This window comes from Hylobates moloch, unplaced genomic scaffold (assembly GCF_009828535.3).
Source record: "Hylobates moloch isolate HMO894 unplaced genomic scaffold, HMol_V3 SCAFFOLD_27, whole genome shotgun sequence".
NCBI classification, from domain to species: domain Eukaryota; kingdom Metazoa; phylum Chordata; class Mammalia; order Primates; family Hylobatidae; genus Hylobates; species Hylobates moloch.
The window spans coordinates 3,430,274-3,450,204 of NW_026652302.1; the positions used below are offsets into that span (position 1 = coordinate 3,430,274).

General features: G+C 36.7%; 1 protein-coding gene across 2 annotated transcripts; it reads left to right on the forward strand.

The window, feature by feature from the left end:
* The first annotated feature begins 319 nt into the window (after positions 1–319).
* LOC116463094 (F-box only protein 30) lies at positions 320–17,196 on the forward strand. 2 transcript variants are annotated; one of them, XM_032146059.2, is made up of 3 exons: positions 320–512; positions 8,687–10,736; positions 15,083–17,196. In XM_032146059.2, the coding sequence occupies exons 2-3, from the start codon at positions 8,703–8,705 to the stop codon at positions 15,284–15,286; spliced, it is 2,238 nt and encodes a 745-aa protein (XP_032001950.1). In that variant the 5' UTR covers positions 320–512; positions 8,687–8,702; the 3' UTR covers positions 15,287–17,196. The 2 variants fall into 2 exon arrangements, with proteins under 2 accessions (XP_032001950.1, XP_058290460.1); XM_058434477.1 differs by lacking the exon at positions 320–512 and adding an exon at positions 7,153–7,245.
* Positions 17,197–19,931: the final 2,735 nt, after the last annotated feature.

Genomic DNA, 19,931 nt, shown 5'->3' on the forward strand with positions numbered 1-19,931 from the left:
TCGGCTAGCGGCGCGAACAAGTCATGCTACTTGGGCCTGTTTCCTCAAGTGTAAAATGAGGGGTCTAGGATTCCCTCTAGGAATGTACGATTCTAAAATCGAACAGGGTTTGGTAGCACCGCCGGGGCGGAGCCTCACGGGGCGCCGCGGGAATCCAACGACAGGACTCTCCACAGTGGGAGATCTCTTCAGACCCTACTCTAGCCACGTCGCTGCGGGGTCAGAGGGCGGCGTGCGCGTCCACGCCGGGCATGCGTGCGCGTCCCCGCCCAGCTGTCGGCCGAAGCCTGGCCGGGTGGGCGGGGCGCAGCGGGGCGGGGCGCGAGGAGGGCGGCTGCCTCTGGAGTAGGCCGGGAGAAGAGAAAAGGCGGCGGCCCGGCTGGGGAAGAGGGGCGGAGGAGGCGGTTCGGACGGCTGTGTGGGGCACAGAGCGTCGCCGGGACAGAGCGGAGCAGCTGGGCACGGCGTCCAGGGCATCTAGGGCCTGGGCCGCGGTTCGGCCGCGCCGGCCGGTGAGTGTCTGGAGGCCCGCAGGGGAGGCCGGCGCCGTCCGCGCTGCGGCGGGGACGAAGGCGGCGGCCGGGCAGTTTGAGGCCCGCGGCCGGGACCGAGGCGCTGGCGCTGGTGGCCGTGGGGTTGACGGACGCGGCCTGGAGCCGAGGAAAGGCGGCCGACCCCGGTCCGTGCGCGTCCCGGGTCGGCCGTCCGGGCGCGCTGAGAGGGCGTCCGCGGCGCTGGTGTCCTCGCCGGGCCGCATGCCGGGCCAGCCGTTGAGGTCAGCAAATGGCGACTCAAGCCCCGAGGGCACCGACCTCCGTGACCCCCCCAGTTTGTGTGTCTGTGTATTGGGAAGGGACGAAGGAGGAGTTAAACTTAAGGAACCCTAAGCTCGTTCCGTCTGGCTTTTAGAAACTTGGGTTTTTTGGGGACAAATGGGTTAAAGTAAGACTGGGGAGGCATCATCCACTGTCTGCACGGGATGAGCAAAGTTGGTAACTTTGCCATTCATGGAAGTGAGAGGATCTTAGCCTTAGCCTCGGTCCTTATTAAAGGAAAACTTCCTTATTTTGCAGACCCGAGGTTATTTGTGGTGTTCCAAGATCTGCGCCTTAGAACTCCTTTGCTTGGAAGGGGTTTATAGAGCGCGTGCTGAATTCAAAGTAATCTGCCAGTATGTTTTTAACGGGTATATTTGGGAGTAAAGAGGCAAAGAGGCAGAACAGTATGTGTTTACCAAGGTCCTAGTACTCCATTTCCCTCTCCCTTTCTCTTGTTTTTCTGTTTGAGCCCTGTCGTAAGTCCCAGATAAAAGATGCTTGGGAACGAATTGACCTTTTATTCCATGATTACTTCGTTGACTCTGATCCAAGATGAAGTTATTTATGGGCATTCTGATATCGGTGTAGATTAATTTAAAACTCTTTTAATACAAAATCCCAAACTTTTTAAATTTTAATTTCCATTTGCTAAGTTTCAATACTGTTTGTTCTTTAGAGACCTATGGAAATTATATTAACAGGTTTTGCATTCGCTCATACTAAGGTTTTCCAAAGCAGTCCAATTGTTGACATGGCAAAAGGAAAAGAGCAGCATAAAATAAACCTTTAGGATTTTTCAGAGGGTTAGATTTCAATATGCGGTTTCCGCTGAATCACTCTTCTTCATGCTTAGTCACTGTTTCTCATCACAAAAGTTTAATTGGGGATAACATGGTGTTTTGCTAACTTTTTAAATTGCCAATTTGTTTTTACCTAGCACTTTAATACCTTGACGTAACTTTTTTTTTTTTTTTTTGAATTCTGGAAATGGTGGAGTTTCGTGAATGCTGTAAGATAACTGAAGTTTCGAATATAGTCAAACTTTAATGTATACCAAGTGTACTAGGTATTTAATTTCAATCCAGTATTTCTCCCGGTCTAGCACTGGAAGACTTCTTCTAAAAAGTGTCCTAATAATATCATTAAAAAGCAGTATTATATAAGTAATGCTAACGTGTATAGAGAGGTACTTTAAGGTCACCAAAATAGGCACTGGTTAATGCTCACTGTTTGATATAACATGTTTCTAAGATGTGAATATTTTAAAGGATAAGCCCTATGCTATTCTGTATGATTTTGGATAAATATTTTAATTCAGTTCCTAAGACTGCTTATTTGATAAAAGGAGTTAGTACATATTATGGAATGTCATTGTATTTGTAGAATTTTTTGACATAAAACAATTGAGTCAAAGGCTGTATAAAATATATATTAAATTCAAATTCAGTGTGATGAAATAGAGGAGATTGGCCTTAGGCAAGTTGCTTCTATATTTTAGGTAGCTAGATGTTAGATACAGACAAGCGGATCAGTCAAAACCCAGTCTGTGAAAATCTTCTTTTTTTTAAAGAATGGGTAATGTTATTAATAGGTAGTTCCTCATAGGATTGCATTTAATTAATGATCTCATAAGAATAATTACACGTACAATTTTTGTGTATGTAAGTGTGGCTGTTGTGCAAATCGAAGTACACCTGGTTTCTGAGAACTACATGTTTATATCCTATTGGACACATAATTGTAAACAATCTTTATAAAGTTCTAGATTGTTTCCAGAGTAACGTAGTTGCCTCAAGGTCACTAAGCTGAGACTCCTTGGAAGCCCATTCCCTCATGTCATGTTACCTGTTTTAATAAACTGAGTTCTACCATTTGGGTGGATTATTTATCTGAGTATCTCAAATAGGTTCTAGTCCGAGTATTAAATATTTATTAATACTATTTCAATTTCCCATGTAAGTCTATGATTTCATTTACTTATTTAGTGGAGAACATTGCAATTAGTTAGATTTCGCTTTAGAATAAGCTACTCATGACCATGACTCTATTTAGAAATGAAAGATACATGTTTTAATATATCTGGAACAATAAAACGTGAAAAAAGTCCATATAATTAGGTCATCCATTTTATAAATAAAAAGAACGAAAGTTTAATAAAAGAATGTACATATTGTAATCCATTTAGCCATTTGGGACTGAAAGCTAGTGCTTTGAGTTGGGAATTTAAGGATAATATCTTTTTGATTTTGTCTAACCACCGCCCCCCAACCCCAACTCTTTTTAAACAGTAAGATAAGATGCCTAACTAGGGTATAGATTTATTAGGATTTTTAAAGCTGAGTGCACCTGATAAACAGATCAGTCAGCAGAGGTACCGTGCACTAATACCTCTAGACTTTACGAGGGATGAGATTTGCACTGGAAGAGCTTATAACTGATTGCCAAATTTGAAATTTCATTTGTGGACTTAACTTGTAGTAATAGTTAATTAATTGAACAAATCTGTCTATAGTTTTATATCAGGCTTACATTGGAACAGTATATTACTGTTTTACGTATATTTTATCTAATACCATGTTAATTGTAATACTAAGCTGTAGGCTGATAGCACTTCCTATTTTGAACTTATTTTTCTCACTCTCTACCCTATTCGGGCACCTTTGCATGTGCAGACCTTAATCCCTTCCTTTCTTTTTGAACCCAGTGCTTCTATATTCATTTTTTTTTTCCAGTAATTGATCTGCAGGGTTGATTAGGGAATTAAAATAGTGGAAAAATATAAGGTAAATGCTTCCTCCTGTGTTTCTCATATTATTATTATTTAAGATTTTAAAACAATGGAAGGTTGAAACTAACTTTCTTTGGTTTGCTTTTTTTGATAGATGATTTGTCCTACTCCATATATAATACCTGGAACATATTACTTACGTGCTCAACATGTGTTTGAGCACCATTGACTTTTTATGGCCAGTACAGTGAAGTAATTTTGATTCAGTTTGATTGATGCCAGATCTGTAAGGTATTTTTATGTGGAATATGTAGTTTTCCGTGAAATGAAGAATCTCATTTGTCCATTTCATTATTATATTATAATTCATCGTGTATTTAACACAAATGAGTCTCTAATTGAGGCAGAATTTTGAATGTAGGGAACATAAGAATGAATGAGACAGAGATGATTCTGACTTTCATGGAGCTTATAGCTTTCCTGTGGAAATAGATATTAAACAGAATGATGACTGACTTAGAGTTGTCACTAGTATTACCAAGGAAAAAGACTGTGTGTAATGAGTACACACAATATGGGATCCGTACCTTGTCTTGGTACCTTGTCTTTGGCGTATGTGGAAAAGTAACAGGTAAGCCAAGACTTAGGGTTGAGGCAGCAGGGGCGTGTGGGGAGGAAAAGGGATGTGTGTCTGTGTCTGTGTGTTAGAGGTAGAGGCAGACATTAGGAACAGCCTTGAGGCAGCAGGTTATTTTGAATACATTAGATGACTCTTATATTTTAAAATCATGCTAATTTGTACTTCTTTGTATTTACTTACCTCCTTATGTATTTTAATGAATTTTTTAAAAGTGCTTTTTTGAGGGCAATATATTTATGCCTTTAATGACAAGATCTCATTTCATTATACCGGAAAATGCCATGTCTTAGAACTATTTTGATGAATTGCTTGTCAGTTACAGAGTATGAGTTGGCAAAGAACTTCTCTTAGAGAAAATTGAAAGAATTGAAAACATTTGATGATTTACTGATATTTTCTGGTCCAGCGAAACTTTTCCAACAATTTAAATTCAAGTGTAAATTATTAGAGATGTTAGTTGTTTTCTACTGTGCCTACTGTGTCACTGTTAACTGATAAATAAGAGGTTGATGTTTTTAAACCTGTTTTACAAGATTTACACGCAATTGCAAAATACTTTAAAAAGGCATGTTTAATTTGATAGTAGTGGTCTTGATTAGGAAGAGGATGAATCTAGGAGAGTTTTAAATTCTGAAGCTGAGGATTCTATTCCCAGAGTACTCTGAGTATTGACTACTATATTTTCTTAACTTTTTTCTTAATATAGTTAATAGGAAAATGGAATTGAAATTCACTCCTTGTTTGTATGACTATTTTAAGAATTGTTAAATTTAGTAATATATTGTTGTTCCATACACTTATACTGAGCATTATCTATGTAAATTATTCTTCAAATAATTTAAAACATATATTCAAAGCAGAGTAAAATGCTATTATAATTGGAAGGGACCAAAAGACTTTCTTGACCACAGGAGTGATTAAGTGTTGGGATAAACTACAAGCAAAGTTGTGTAATCTCCATTCTTCACATAACATCTTAACATTGGATCATCAGTTACAGAAGTGCTGCCTTATTTTTTTAAACTTTTATAAGTAAACATACCTGTTATTGTCCATGGATGTTGATCAGATGTGGAGCTAGAACATACAGTCCTAGCTCTGCCACTTACTAGGTAGATGACCTTGGACAGATCACTTACTCTTTGTGAACCTCAGTTTCCTCCAGGTTGTTATAAAGATGTGTAAAGAAGGATAAAATAGGTACATAATTAACTGTTCTCTCTTCCTTCTAAGTCTACTTCAGAAAATAATAAATGTTATGAACTTGTCGCTATGGATGCTTTTTTTAAACCTTATTCCAAGGGGGATGGATAGTGTAAAAGAGACTATTTATTTGAAGCTTGACTACTTTTCCTTCTACCTTTGAAAATTATTGCTGTTTTTGCTTTTAACTCAGACCCTGTTTCAAGCAGTTGCTATTTTAAGCACTTTTGAATTAAGTGATGTTTTTAAGATATGTTTTGCCTGGTGGTGTCATGTGATGGTGTGTACAGTAACATAAAGTGTCCCTAAAAGTTCTGAGAGCACTGGTTACTTCTGGTGAAACTGCTTATATTTTTAGGTTTCTCCCTTAGTAACAGTCAAGCTTGTAACCTTCAGCATGTGAGATCAACTCAGTCTAGTTCCTGCAGAATAAGAAAGCTACAGCTGTTTTCGCAATCTAATCACTCAGTAAGATTTGTCGTAATTCTTAATAAAGTTTCTCTTTAAATGTCTGGTTAATTTACAAATGTTTGTCATTAGTCTTTTATTTCTATATGACTTTTAGTATGTCTAGTTATATAGTTCTATACTTACATCTAAAATTTATGAAGATAAACATTTAAAAGTATTCAACTCATAATTTGTAATTTTTACCACAATTAAAAAATATAGGTTTGGTGTTGAATGTGTACCTTGTCTTTTCTTTGACATCATTGAACATAATAACAACTTGGAACTTTTCTACTGAATCAAGAAAAGCTCTGTTGATGATGATTCAGGTACACTTTTGTTATTCTAGTTTGAGAAAACTCATACCTCAACTGGAGAAAAAGATAATAGCAATTGAGGAGTGATTAATTAGTTACCTGGAGCCGAGATAGATTTTGTGGAAAAATATGTCAGAGAGTTAACAATCTCTTATGCACTGAGGTGAAGAAAACAGGTTAAGAATCACCTTCCTATCCAGAAAATTCTTGTCTACTACTATGTAATTTAATTTTGGAAATGTTGAACCGAGTTGCCCATGCCATATACAAGTAGAAATAGATCATAAGTAATCCATTGTAGAGAGTGAAGAGGAGTTTGAAAGAGGAATCTGGGCAGGATGTATCGATGGATTTTCAGCTCATGTGTGGTAATTGAAACTTTTGGAGAAAATGAGAGCACCCAGGGAGAATGTACAGAATAAGCAAAAAATGACACAAGCCCTGAAGAAATGCAATTTTTAAGTAATTATTATTGAGTAATAAGAAGACTAAGGGTAGGAGAAAGACTGGAGTGACATCATGAAAAGTAAGAGGATGTAATAGTCCCAAAATAAGGGATTAGTCATCATCACGATACAATGGCCAAGGAAGATAGGGTCTGGAAAAATATGCTCTCCAGATTTAGTATTGAGGTTCTCAGCAGAGCCGTTTTAATAGGGGTAGTAAAAATAGGGCTAGAATAGAGAGTTAAAGAACATATAGGAGATTGGAAGTTTTTTGGTGGTTTTCAGTTTTTCTTTAGAAAGCTTGACCGGATAAGAAAAAAAAATGGTGGCAAAGGGGGGATATTATATTATTATTTCAGTTATTATTATTATTTTTTGAGACAGAGTCTCACTCTGTCACCCAGGCTGGAATGCAGGGTTGCACAATCATGGCTTACTGCAGCCTCAATCTCCTGGGCTCATTTGAGCCTCCTGCCTTGGCCTCCCAAGTAGTTGGGACTACAGGTGCATGTCACTATGCCTGGCTAATTTTTTTGTTTTTGTTTTGTAGAGACAGGGTCTTGCTATGTTGTCCAGGCTGGTCTTGAACTACAGGCCTCAAATGACCCTCCTATCTTGGCCTCCCAAAGTGCTGGGATTACAGGTTTGAGCCTCCATGACTATTATTTTAGTGTTTAAAGGTTAAATAATCTTTTAAAGTTTTTATTGCTAATAGGAAACACGCCAGTAAAGAAGTTGATTATACTAAAAATACATTGAATAGGCTCAATAATTATAATTAAGTCAATATATTATGGTTAGACTTCTATTTTTCATATAAAACTTTTCTTTATAAAAGTTATGATGGAAATTTTAAAGCAGGGAAGACCATTAGACATCTGTAATCCGTTCATGTTGTTTTATACAACTATTTCTCTGCTTAAAATTCTCAGTGACTTCCAGCTGTAAAAGTGTGAACTCTTTGGAGCAGCATAAAGCACTCATCATGATTTGCCTTATTCCTTTCTGGCCTCATCTCTTACAGATACCTTGCATTTTTCCCTGTGATCCAACAATGCTAGTGAACTTGAGGTTTTGCTAATTCATGCTTTTCTGTATTTGCATATGCTATTACTTCTGCATTGAATGCCTCTCTTACCAGTTTACTGTCCCGTACTTAAGACTTCTGTCTCAAGACTACTGTGATTTATCCTCTAATCCCTACTCATATTGATTATTATCTTCTCTATTGGTGCCATTTTACATCTGTCAAATTGACCACATAAAAACGAGATACACTTTTTACTGTCTTTGACATCCTGCTGTAGCTTTTTGAGAGGAGGCACTGTGACTTGCTAATCTTTATATTGCCACACCAAACACAGTGCATGGTCCATGATAGTTAAACAATAAATAGGCGTTTAATGAATGAATGTGGCCCTCAAAAGTAACTGATTTGCCCACAGCCACAGAGCTTAAGCTAGAACTTTTATTTTCTGGATAAATTCCTTGATGTTCTAATTAAGACTTATTTAATTTGTTGCAGAATTTATTGAGGCATATATAGAAGGAGGGATCAATAGATAAAATCTTAAATGAATTCATTTAGAAGGAATAAAAAGAAAACTTCTAAGAAAGTTTTAAATATATTCATGAAATTCATATTCTTCTTTTAGTAATACGAGATCTCTGAAATGTGGGGTACAATCAAAATCAGTTTAGTTGAAATTAGAAAGGTAAAAGTGAAAATACCCTGAAATCTAAAATACACATTAACTTGTTTTTAACATTATATAATACACAGTATTAGAATTTAAATAGTATATTTTGAAACTTTTGCCCTTTTAGGCATATTGTTATATAGTATATAAAAATGAGCCCTTATGACATTCTACAGTATTGAATTGTTACTAGAATATAAGTGCTTACATCCTTTCAAGACATTGATTATATGTAAAATTAACTGGTTAAGTATGTTTATTTTATATATGTCATCCTAAAATAAACCAAGATATTAGATACATTAGCGATTTAATTATTAAACAATTTTGAAAAATCAACAATTTTTTGGCTAATTTCTTATCTTTTTCCATTTCATCAACCAGAGCTGGACTGGCCATTATGGAGGAGGAGCTGCAGCATTCCCATTGTGTGAATTGTGTCAGTAGACGGTGCATGACCAGGCCAGAGCCAGGGATTTCCTGTGATTTGATTGGTTGTCCATTGGTTTGTGGTGCAGTTTTCCATTTTTGTAAAGCTGATGAGCATCGACTTTTATGTCCATTTGAACGAGTGCCTTGCTTAAATAGTGACTTTGGATGTCCATTTACCATGGCCCGAAATAAAGTTGCTGAACATCTAGAAATGTGTCCTGCAAGTGTGGTGTGCTGTACTATGGAATGGAATCGATGGCCAGTTAGTTATGCAGACCGGAAATCATATGAAAATCTAAGCAGAGATGTCGATGAAGTGGCACAATTGGATATGGCCTTGGCTCTTCAAGACCAAAGAATGCTCTTAGAATCCCTCAAAGTAGCCACCATGATGTCAAAAGCAACTGATAAAGTATCCAAACCTAGAGAACAAATCTCAGTTAAATCAAGTGTCCCAGAAATACCGCATACTAATGGTTTGGTGTCTGTTAATGAAGAATCTTATGGTGCACTTTATCAAGCTACTGTAGAAACAACCAGAAGTTTGGCTGCTGCTTTGGATATCCTGAATACTGCTACAAGAGACATTGGCATGTTAAATACAAGTGTCCCAAATGACATGGATGAACAGCAAAATGTGAGAGAAAGCTTAGAGGATCAAAACTTGAAAGACCAAGATCATCTTTATGAGGAGGAGATAGGAGCAGTAGGTGGAATTGACTACAATGACACAAATCAGAATGCCCAGTCTGAACAAAATGGTTCAAGTGATTTATTATGTGACTTGAATACAAATTCTTATGACACTTCTGCTCTTTGTAATGGCTTTCCTTTGGAAAATATATGTACCCAGGGCATAGACCAGAATCAGAATTTACATGGTGATTCAAAACAAAGTAATTTAGCAAATGGAGACTGTGTGGCATCATCAGATGGCACTTCAAAACCTTCCAGCTCACTTGTGGTGGCAGCACAACTTAGGGAAATAATACCGTCCAGTGCTTTGCCTAATGGCACAGTTCAGCATATCCTCATGCCAGATGATGAGGATGAAGGTGAATTGTGTTGGAAAAAAGTAGACTTAGGGGACCTGAAGAATGTGGATGTCTTATCTTTCAGTCATGCTCCTTCATTCACTTTTCTTTCTAATTCATGTTGGTCTAAACCAAAGGAAGATAAAGCAGTAGATACATCAGATTTGGAAGTTGCAGAAGATCCCATGGGCCTCCAAGGAATAGATCTGATCACAGCAGCATTGCTTTTTTGTCTAGGAGATTCTCCAGGAGGGAGGGGTATATCTGATAGCCGCATGGCTGATATTTATCATATTGACGTTGGGACTCAGACTTTTTCACTTCCATCTGCAATATTAGCTACAAGTACAATGGTTGGGGAGATAGCTTCAGCTTCAGCTTGTGATCATGCCAATCCACAGCTTTCAAATCCAAGTCCATTTCAGACACTTGGGCTGGATTTAGTATTGGAATGTGTCGCTAGGTACCAACCCAAGCAGCGTTCAATGTTTACCTTTGTGTGTGGACAGTTATTTAGAAGGAAAGAATTTTCTTCCCATTTTAAGAATGTGCATGGTGACATTCATGCTGGACTCAATGGCTGGATGGAACAGAGGTGCCCTTTAGCTTACTATGGTTGTACCTATTCTCAGCGTAGATTTTGTCCATCAATACAAGGAGCGAAGATTATACATGACCGCCATTTGAGGTCATTTGGAGTTCAGCCATGTGTATCTACAGTATTAGTGGAGCCTGCTAGAAACTGTGTGTTGGGATTGCATAATGACCATCTAAGTAGTCTTCCTTTTGAGGTCCTGCAGCATATTGCAGGCTTTCTCGATGGCTTCAGCTTGTGCCAGCTCTCATGTGTATCCAAGTTAATGAGGGATGTGTGTGGCAGCCTGCTTCAGTCTCGTGGCATGGTCATACTGCAGTGGGGGAAAAGGAAGTATCCAGAAGGAAATTCATCATGGCAGATAAAAGAAAAGGTTAGTGTAATCTTTACAACCTCTTCTTTGACATAAAGAGGCCTTTAATAATACTGCTGAATTAATACAATTAATATCTTATTGAGAAATTGACCATTCCCTAAAACTTACTAAATCAGTGTGATGACAGACTTTTTCTTAATGGTAATTAATAATGAACTAGGATAGTTAAAATTGTTTGCCATAATTATAGGTTTACTACTGATTTCCTAGAACTAGATTATAATCTAATGTGGCAGAGACCACTTATGTTTCTCAGTTTTTCTATAACAACTCTGTTTGGGTCCATGTTGCCATCTTCTAATTTGGACTCCATCTGAAAAATGTGCACCATAAGATAATGGAGGAAGCAAGAACAGGGTTTGTTTCCTGCTTGTAATTGTCTCTCCATTCTATGGCAATTTTGTTCCTACGATTTGGTTGTTTTGGGTATAACCTAAATAGCAAGAGACGAGAATAAGTTACAACTACTACTATGGTCATATATTAAAGTGACCAGAGGAGTATATGATATGGGGAATAAGGAACATAAATGGATGAATGAGGAAATGCTTTAGGCCGCTGTGAGAACAGAGTAGGGCAGTAGGATTTGATATTTTGAGTGGGGACTCTGGGTTTAGTAGAGTCCAAAGGAGTGATGCATACTGTGTTGGAAACTAAGCTGGAGATTTAGGCAGACCTAAGCAAATCCAAGCTACACCATTTTCCTTCTGTGATACCCTACTTTTGCTCAGCTTCTATTTGGCACTACTCAGTAGGAACTGGAAGGCCTTACAGATATCTTTGATTGAAGGTGTTTTTTTTTATTTTTGAACACTTATAATATGAAACTTTTACATTTTCTAAAGTGGAAACAATTGTGATAAACTTTACATTTAGCTGCACAGCATTCAAACTCTGGTTACTTTATTCGTAGCACCTTTATGTTTTCTTTCATTCATTGCACTGATTTTTCAGAATACTACATCCACTTGGTTTCCCTGAGGCCTTGACCAATAAATGATCACACAAATTGTTTCATGATTTTTTTTTCCAAAGGGAATTTCTGATGGCAGAAAGTTTCTACTGCTTGTGTTTGTGTGTATTTTTGTTTTCCATATGATTTTGTATCTTCTCTTTGGGATGAGACAGTCTTAATATGGCCTCTTTTTATCTTTGCCTACTAGTATTGACATATGGAGTGAAATTTTTTGGGGGGATTCTATAATCATTCCTGCAGAAAATCTCACCTACTCTTCAAATTTAACTCGCCATCATTTGTATATTAGTCACACATCTGTATCCTAGCCATTTGCTCCACTGAACTCCCAACCACTATATACAAGCATCTACTGGACGTTACCACTTGATTACCCTACAGCTTTCTCAAACTCAACATATCCAACCTACTCCAGTCCTCCCCCTCTTCGTCTGAGAAAGTGGCACCATCATCACCAAGTTTCCTAAACCAGGAATTTAGGAGTTGGCTGCTTTTTCTCCCCTCTTTATTTTTATTCAGATAATCATGAAGTCCTGAAACCTCTCAGGTTTGCTTTTCTGTTTCCACTGCCATTTCCCAAGTTCAGTCCCAACTTTAGTTGTCTCCTGGACTACAACAACAGCTTCCTTCTAACTGGGTTCCTACTTCCATTTGGGCCCTTCTCCAATATATTCTCTACACAAGAGCTAATGTGATGTATATTTTCTTAAATATAATTCTTACACTGTCACTACAGTGCTTAAAAACTTCCTTAATATTTGTTCATCACCCCTGGATAGAGCCCAGCTCCTTAATAAAACATTTGAGACTTTTCATAATCTCATCTTTATCTTTTCACTTTCCTCCTGTCATTTTATACTGTAACCGCATTGATTTACTTACAGTTCCCTGATGTTTTTTCTTGCGTTAAGTCTTTAAAATATGCCATCCCTAATTCTCACACTTGAGCATCTGCAATATGCTACTCAGTGTGCATTAGTACTTGTATTAACTTATATAATCCACTGTTCCCATTTTACAGACAAAGAAACAGAGGTTAAGTAAGCTGGCCAACTAACTGACTTAGGAAGCCGGTTTCTCAATCTTGTGATCTTCATCTTTCTTGCTATGTCCTGCTTACTCTTCAGGTTTTACCTCCTGAAGATAGCTTCTTGGGACCCATAACCTGACAAGTTGTTGCACTGCTCTGTGTTCCTGTGGTAATACACCTCTACTAAAGCACTCACTGAGCTGTTTTGAAATTGATTGATGAGGCCGGGCGCGGTGGCTCACGCTTGTAATCCCAGCACTTTGGGAGGCCGAGGCGGGCGGATCACGAGGTCAGGAGATCGAGACCACGGTGAAACCCCGTCTCTACTAAAAAATACAAAAAAAATTAGCCGGGCGTGGTGGCGGGCGCCTGTAGTCCCAGCTACTCGGAGAGGCTGAGGCAGGAGAATGGCGTGAACCCGGGAGGCGGAGCTTGCAGTGAGCCGAGATTGCGCCACTGCACTCCAGCCTGGGTGACAGAGCAAGACTCCGTCTCAAAAAAAAAAAAAAGAAATTGATTGATGAATTGTCAGTTTCAGTCACTAGACTGTAAATTCTTTGAGAAGTGGGACTCTCAGGGAACCAAAATACTGCTTTGCATAGCACCTACTATGTAGTAGGCACTGAGTAAATACTTGATGCATACTTGAATGAAAGATGGATCCATTACTAAGAAACCTTGTCATCAGCAGGTGGGAGTCATACATTTTCTTTTGCCTGCTTTTCCTGAGTTTGTTTCACCAGACTCTCAGTTGTATGGAAGTAGAGAGACTGCCTGTTTCCATTGAATCTTTCAGCTAATTCACCTGCCAAGCTTAAAGAAAAGTCCTAATTCCTTTTGTAGCTTTGTGAGCATGGGGAATGGTAAGGGAGGCTAGTGACATCTCTACTATCACTAGGCCTTCACTGACTCCTGGGAAATTACTCCATAAAGGGTAATTGATCATAATCCTAAGGAGTATAGGGGGTACCCTTGTGCTGAACAATGGGGACTTTCTATTGCTAGTTGACAAATAATTGTTTTCCCACAAAATTTGAAGACATCTAGCCACCCTGAGAAGACATTACCATGCTTTCCTGAGAAGCAATAAATGCTGAGGGTTTTTCTTAAATCTGCCCCTTTCTAAAGCAGGGGTGTCCAGTCTCTTGGCTTCCCTGGGCCACATTGGTAGAAACAGAATTGTCTTGGGCCACACATAAAATACACTAACGATAGCTGAGCTAAAAAAACAAAACAAACAAAACACACACACACATACAATCTCATAACGTTTTAAGAAAGTTGACAAATTTGTGTTGGACTGCATTCAAAGCCGTCCTGGGCCACATGCTGCCCACGGGCCCCAGGTTAGACAAGCTTGTTCTAAAGCATCTGCTGTTCAACGTGTGTAAATTGTTCCCTAATTAGACATTTGCCTGTTGATAAACTTAGCAGGCATGGCTAGGCCTGTCCTGCCCCATTCATGCTTGTTATCTAGGTCTGTCCTGCTCTGCATTCATGCTTGTTACTTACGTTCAGGTAGCTTTATGTTTCATTTGTAAAGATGAGGGGCATGGGGCACAGTCTTTGCTGGACTAATAATTTGACAGTACTTCAGGGCCTAGAGCTGTTGGGTGGACAAAAGGGGAAGTAGCTAATATTTTTACCTACAGAAATGAATAGGGATGGCAGGTGAGTATTTTGCCTAGAAACGTGTTTTACAATGATATGGACTAAAATAGGATCCACTTTACAAATATTATTTTTATATAAAATTCCAGAGCCATTTTGAACAAATTGAAGTACTTGAATATCACTAAGTACCTTTAGTACTTGTGCACAGTGGAAAAATAAGCTTGCCTTGGCACACAATATTCTAGGGTATTTTTTAGTACTGATATTATAAACAGGAATGGGAGAGAAAAACTTGGAGAAGAAAAATAACACTTGCATTGTCAGTATCTCCACAGTGTGATTAGTTCTAGATAGCCAATTGGAGAATATGAAAGAATAGTGTGTAGTATACAATATTTTAGGAAATTGCTCTGAATTTGTGCAGTTTTGATTTTTTAAAAATCATTTAGTAAGGCAGATTGGGTGTGATTTTTAATACTGAGTTTTGTCTTTTATTGTTTTTAAATTTATTGAAGTCATAATGTCATAGAAGTGATTTACCTTATAAATATTTGACAGATATATTTGTATCCAAAAGGATTTACCAATTTTTAATTTTATTGCTATTTGAAACTTTATATTGGATGCTTCTATAATGGCAGAAATGTATGCAGTAGGAGCAAAAAGTGTGTTTGATTCTCTACAAATTGACTTGTTTAAATCTAAAGTAGAATTTTCTTGTAGGTATGGCGATTTAGTACTGCATTTTGTTCTGTTAATGAATGGAAATTTGCTGACATCCTAAGCATGGCAGACCACTTGAAGAAATGCAGTTACAATGTTGTCGAGAAACGGGAGGAAGCAATCCCTTTGCCGTGTATGTGTGTGACACGAGAACTCACTAAAGAAGGACGTTCACTACGCTCAGTTTTAAAACCTGTACTTTAAAAGTTGTAATTTTACTTGCACATATATGCAAGCACCTAGTATAATTTCTTTGTAATATGTGAAACTTTTATTAATGTATTAAATATTACAACTAGCTAAATTTATTGTCACTGTGTATATAATGTTTTGAAGTGACATCTATTTTTATAAAGTACTGTTTAGTTGGAAAAAGTTGCCTTAATGTTTGAAATGTGTGAAATTCTTGGAACTTGCTGGACAGGGTGATTTAATTTTTAGCTACATAATTTTAAGAATTAGTATTTTCAGTGGTGTGCATATTTTGGTTCTTAAATTTTTGCTTCTTAAACTAAAAAAATCCTGACCAATTTATTTGTTGTTTTCTGTGGGTTGCAACCCATGCAATCAAAAAGCAAAACTTTGATTCAGATTTTTTACAGCATAGGTTTTTCATATAAAAATATTCTGAATTTAAGCACTGCCATAAAATCATTATAGTGTTTTTGTTTTTTAGTGCTTCCCTATACAATTATTAATGCACAAATGATCTCTAATATATACTTACATACGTAAAATCATAAAGTTTGGTAATGCAGTTTATCATGTTTTAAAAATAATACACAAAGATGTTTTTATCTCATATGCTTACAACTCAACACACAGAGTGACCATGTGCAGCTTTCTTTTTTGTTAGATGCCACATCCAAAGACTGATCGCAATGTACTATATGTCAGGACAAAGCAAAAACAAACAAACAAAAAGCAAGCCTGTGAATATAATTTAATTTGAAACAGCTCCTGGTATTACATATTTGCTAGTTATCTAATGTTTTAAAAGAAAATATACCTCATTTTAAGTTTGAATTGGGCGTATTGTATAAATTTCAAATATTCAGAATGCAAAGGGCTTGACTATTAAATGTTTGCCTTTTGATGTTTATAAACATTACAACTATGTTGTTTTAAGACATTTAAAAACGTGAAATTTGTTATCTTTGTAAAATGACAATAATGTAGAAACCTGTCTTGGTTGACAATCTCTTTGAAACATTTCCAAGTTAATTTCCCATAGGCTTCACCACCAAGAAAGTAAGAATTGCATCTTTGCATAATAATCAAGGTATAATGGAAAAATATACCTATTCTTGAAGTAGTTTATTATAGTTTTCAAATTGATTTATACCATTATTAACCTGATGTGGTCTGCTTAAAAAATGAATATATCAGTATTTAGAAACAAAGGTGGGGATATATACTTAAATAATTTGTCTTAAGTAAATTAGCATTTGGTAGTCTGAAATGGTGACAGATTACTTGTTAAAATTGTGAAAACTCTGTTGTGTCCTCCCTTCCTACATTTGTCCCTGAGAGTACTCCACGATTACTAGGTTCTTGATTCCCTTATATGGCAATCAGGCAGAGGCGTTCCTTGGGCATTAGAGAGTTCTGAAGCTTAAGATTTGTTTTGGTTGGATCAAGTCCTTAGTACAGTTGAAAAATAGAGCATTAAAGACTAATCAATTGTTTTGCCTCACCAGTCATTTTAAATAGTAGAATACTTATTTCTCAGTGCTTAAAATTTCTTTTTCAACTGTGAGATTGAATAAACAGTTTCTATTTCTGTGAAAAAAAACAGAAAAAAGATATTAAATACCATAAAATATAACTCTGCCTTTTAAAGTTTTGCTGAAGAATGTGTCTGTGGTTAGGATAGCACAAGCATTAACTTTTGTTTTATAGTTATGCTTTTTAAAATTCATTGTTTTTAAATTTAGACTTCTTATTTCCACACTGGATTATGAGATATTTAACAATTTTTCCACCTTATATTTCTTTTACACATTTTGCTGTTCTCTTTTTTGTTATTGTTATGCCACCCATACCATTTTGTTAAAATGTTTTCTTTGTGAAACATTTGTTCAAGTTCTAATAAAATTAATGTTTTCCCTTAACATGGCTCAATAACTTAAAAACATTCATTTAAATAAAATTTTAATACTTAAAAAGTTTGACAAATTCCAACACAATCATATTGTTTCTGTAATGTGGATTTTCTGCATGTTATGGTAGTTGTTATCATCATTGCTCACCCATGTTTTACTAGTGAACCTTAATTTTTTTAAAATCTGAGACACTCATTAGTTAGCTTTCTCTGATCCTTCAGTGTCTCGAAAGTAATACCACCTAAGTGCACTGAAAGGTGGAAGAGTTTCTAGCATGGTTATAGCTCTAAAAGTTGTCATGGAAACCATCTGTCTCTCCTCCTAAGTATGAAAAGGTTTTTATGTTGGCCTAATAGATTGTACTTTGAGAAGTCATCATTGATTCCTTAGTCTTTGCTAAATAGCAAGGTAAAAGGCAGGCATCGGGATGGAGGGAAGTATTTGAATTCACTTTTGTCCTCTGCCTCCTTCCCCAATACTGCCTGTTAGCTTAATCTTTCTCCCTCTCCCTTTCCCTTCTTCTCCCTCTCTCTCTTTTTTCTGGATTTTGAGACTCACAGATCTTACAGCAGTGGTTCCTAAAGTGTGTTCCTTGGACCAGCAGGAACATCAACACCTAGGAATTTGTTAGAAATGCAGATTATTAGGCTTCTCTCCAGACTTAGTGAATCAGGAACTCTGGGGTGGGACCCAGCAATCTGTTTTAACAAGATCTCCAGGTGATTCTAATGCACAGTAAAGTATTAGAACTTAGAGGGAATCCTGGGTCATGCCAGCTGCCCTCTGGTGCATTACTGGAGTGGATATATGTGTGTACCTGTGTGTGTTTGTATAAATATATGTGTAATCCAAAAGTCAGAGTAATGGTAATTAATGGTTAAACTATATATGTTGTCTCAATTTTACAGCCATATGACAAAATACACTGGGTACTGTAGTTGTTGGACTTGTATTCTTTAAATTAGTATTTACTAGTATTTAAAATTTTACTAGTGTTTCTTCTGTTCAAGGTAAATTGCAGTGCAAATTTTAGTTCATTAGCAGTAACATTTAGCCTAGTCATCTCATTCTCTTGTTTAGTGGTTGTAGAGTTGTGAACATATTCAAATTGTAGGGTAATCACAGAGTAGAAGTAGACAAATACTGGATTAAATCCTACAAAAAATATTTTTAGGGATCTTTTCAACCCTATCAATAAGATGTTATGAAAGATTGGATCTCTTGTTTATCAGTAGTATAGAATCTTTTTTGATCTTTGACTCTGTGCTGCCTATCTCATCAATATTGTTGCTATTAATATCTGTCCTTTAACATTGGATGTTGGGATCTTAGTAATGTTGCTGATAATAGGATTTTCAGCGAAACTTCCATATCCCTTGAAGATATGGTAGTTTATATTACTATATTGATAACAGTTTTACCTGTGGAGATTTGACTAGTTTTAGGTGTTTGGAAGCAAAACAGATTTCTTCATGTTTTGCATCCCAACCTGAAAAGACATGGGGTTTATTAATTTTAAAATTTCCTAAGGAAAAGTTATTCAAATATTTTAAAATGTGTTTGTTTCATGCATGACATGCCACATTGGTGATGTGATTGGAGCTTACAGAGTTGGTTGTTTAGAAGTGCAGTAGAAAGAAAGCAATTGGCCCTCATTCTCTGGACAGACTTTTGATAGAAAGAATTTCTCTGATAGGTGTTTGACTGGTTATCTAAATGTTGCTGTTAAGTAGTCTTACTTAAGATGCTCATAAGGTCTAGAAAGCAGAGAATATTAGTTATACCTTTATCAACTCATCAGTGACTTGTTTCATGGTGTTTAAGATAATTTAATAATGGGGTTTGACAGGATTTATCTGATTTCCAAAAAAGCAAAGTTCGAATTCAGAAAAGATCAACTCTGATGAAGTCCTTTCTAAATAAGGGAAAAGGAAAGATGGTTTGCTTTTGAAGTCATCTTTTACATAATTATTTCCCTTTATTTAAAAGATTAAAGTGAGATCAAGAGATAAAACCTTTCAAATTTGAATTTTATGGATGAGAAAATAGGTACTCAAAATTTAGGTAGTGATTAGTGTACTGGGATATTTGAGAGAGAATTATGTCCTTACATGGATCACTTTTTCACTTTACGAATGCAGGAAGAAAAGAGATGTTTAGATGTAAGGAAATTTGGAAAATGTTGCCTAGGATATTTGATTCCTACTGCTTTGGAAAGCATTTTGGAGCAATACCAAAAGGAAACTAACCAAGTGTGGTATGTTGCTCTGAAAATCTTTGCGAAACTAGGGCCTCTTGCTGAATTTTACAAGTAGGTTATTGCATCTATGATTAAACTTTTTGAAATAAATTGCTTATACATGTTTATTTGACATATATAATCTTCATAATTGGCCAGTACACCTTGAGATGTATTAATGGCGATACATCTTGAGGTGCTTGGTTACCTTAGCACATTTCAAAACTGGCATTTTGTATTCAGATTGTTTTATATTTCAGTGTATTATGCGGAGAGTGACTTTTCATTAATAAGCTACAAAGAAATGGGTTATAAGGAATATTCATGAACATGCTCTATAGAAATATAATAAAAATTCATGATGCAAAGTCCTTTTTTAAAAATAATTTTCAATCTTTTTGATAAGCTGGATGGAAGCGTCTGTCTTTTACTATGAAGAAAACATTTTTGAAGTGAACTGACAACATAAGGCAAATACTGGGTAAAAAGTTAAGCATCTCCAAAA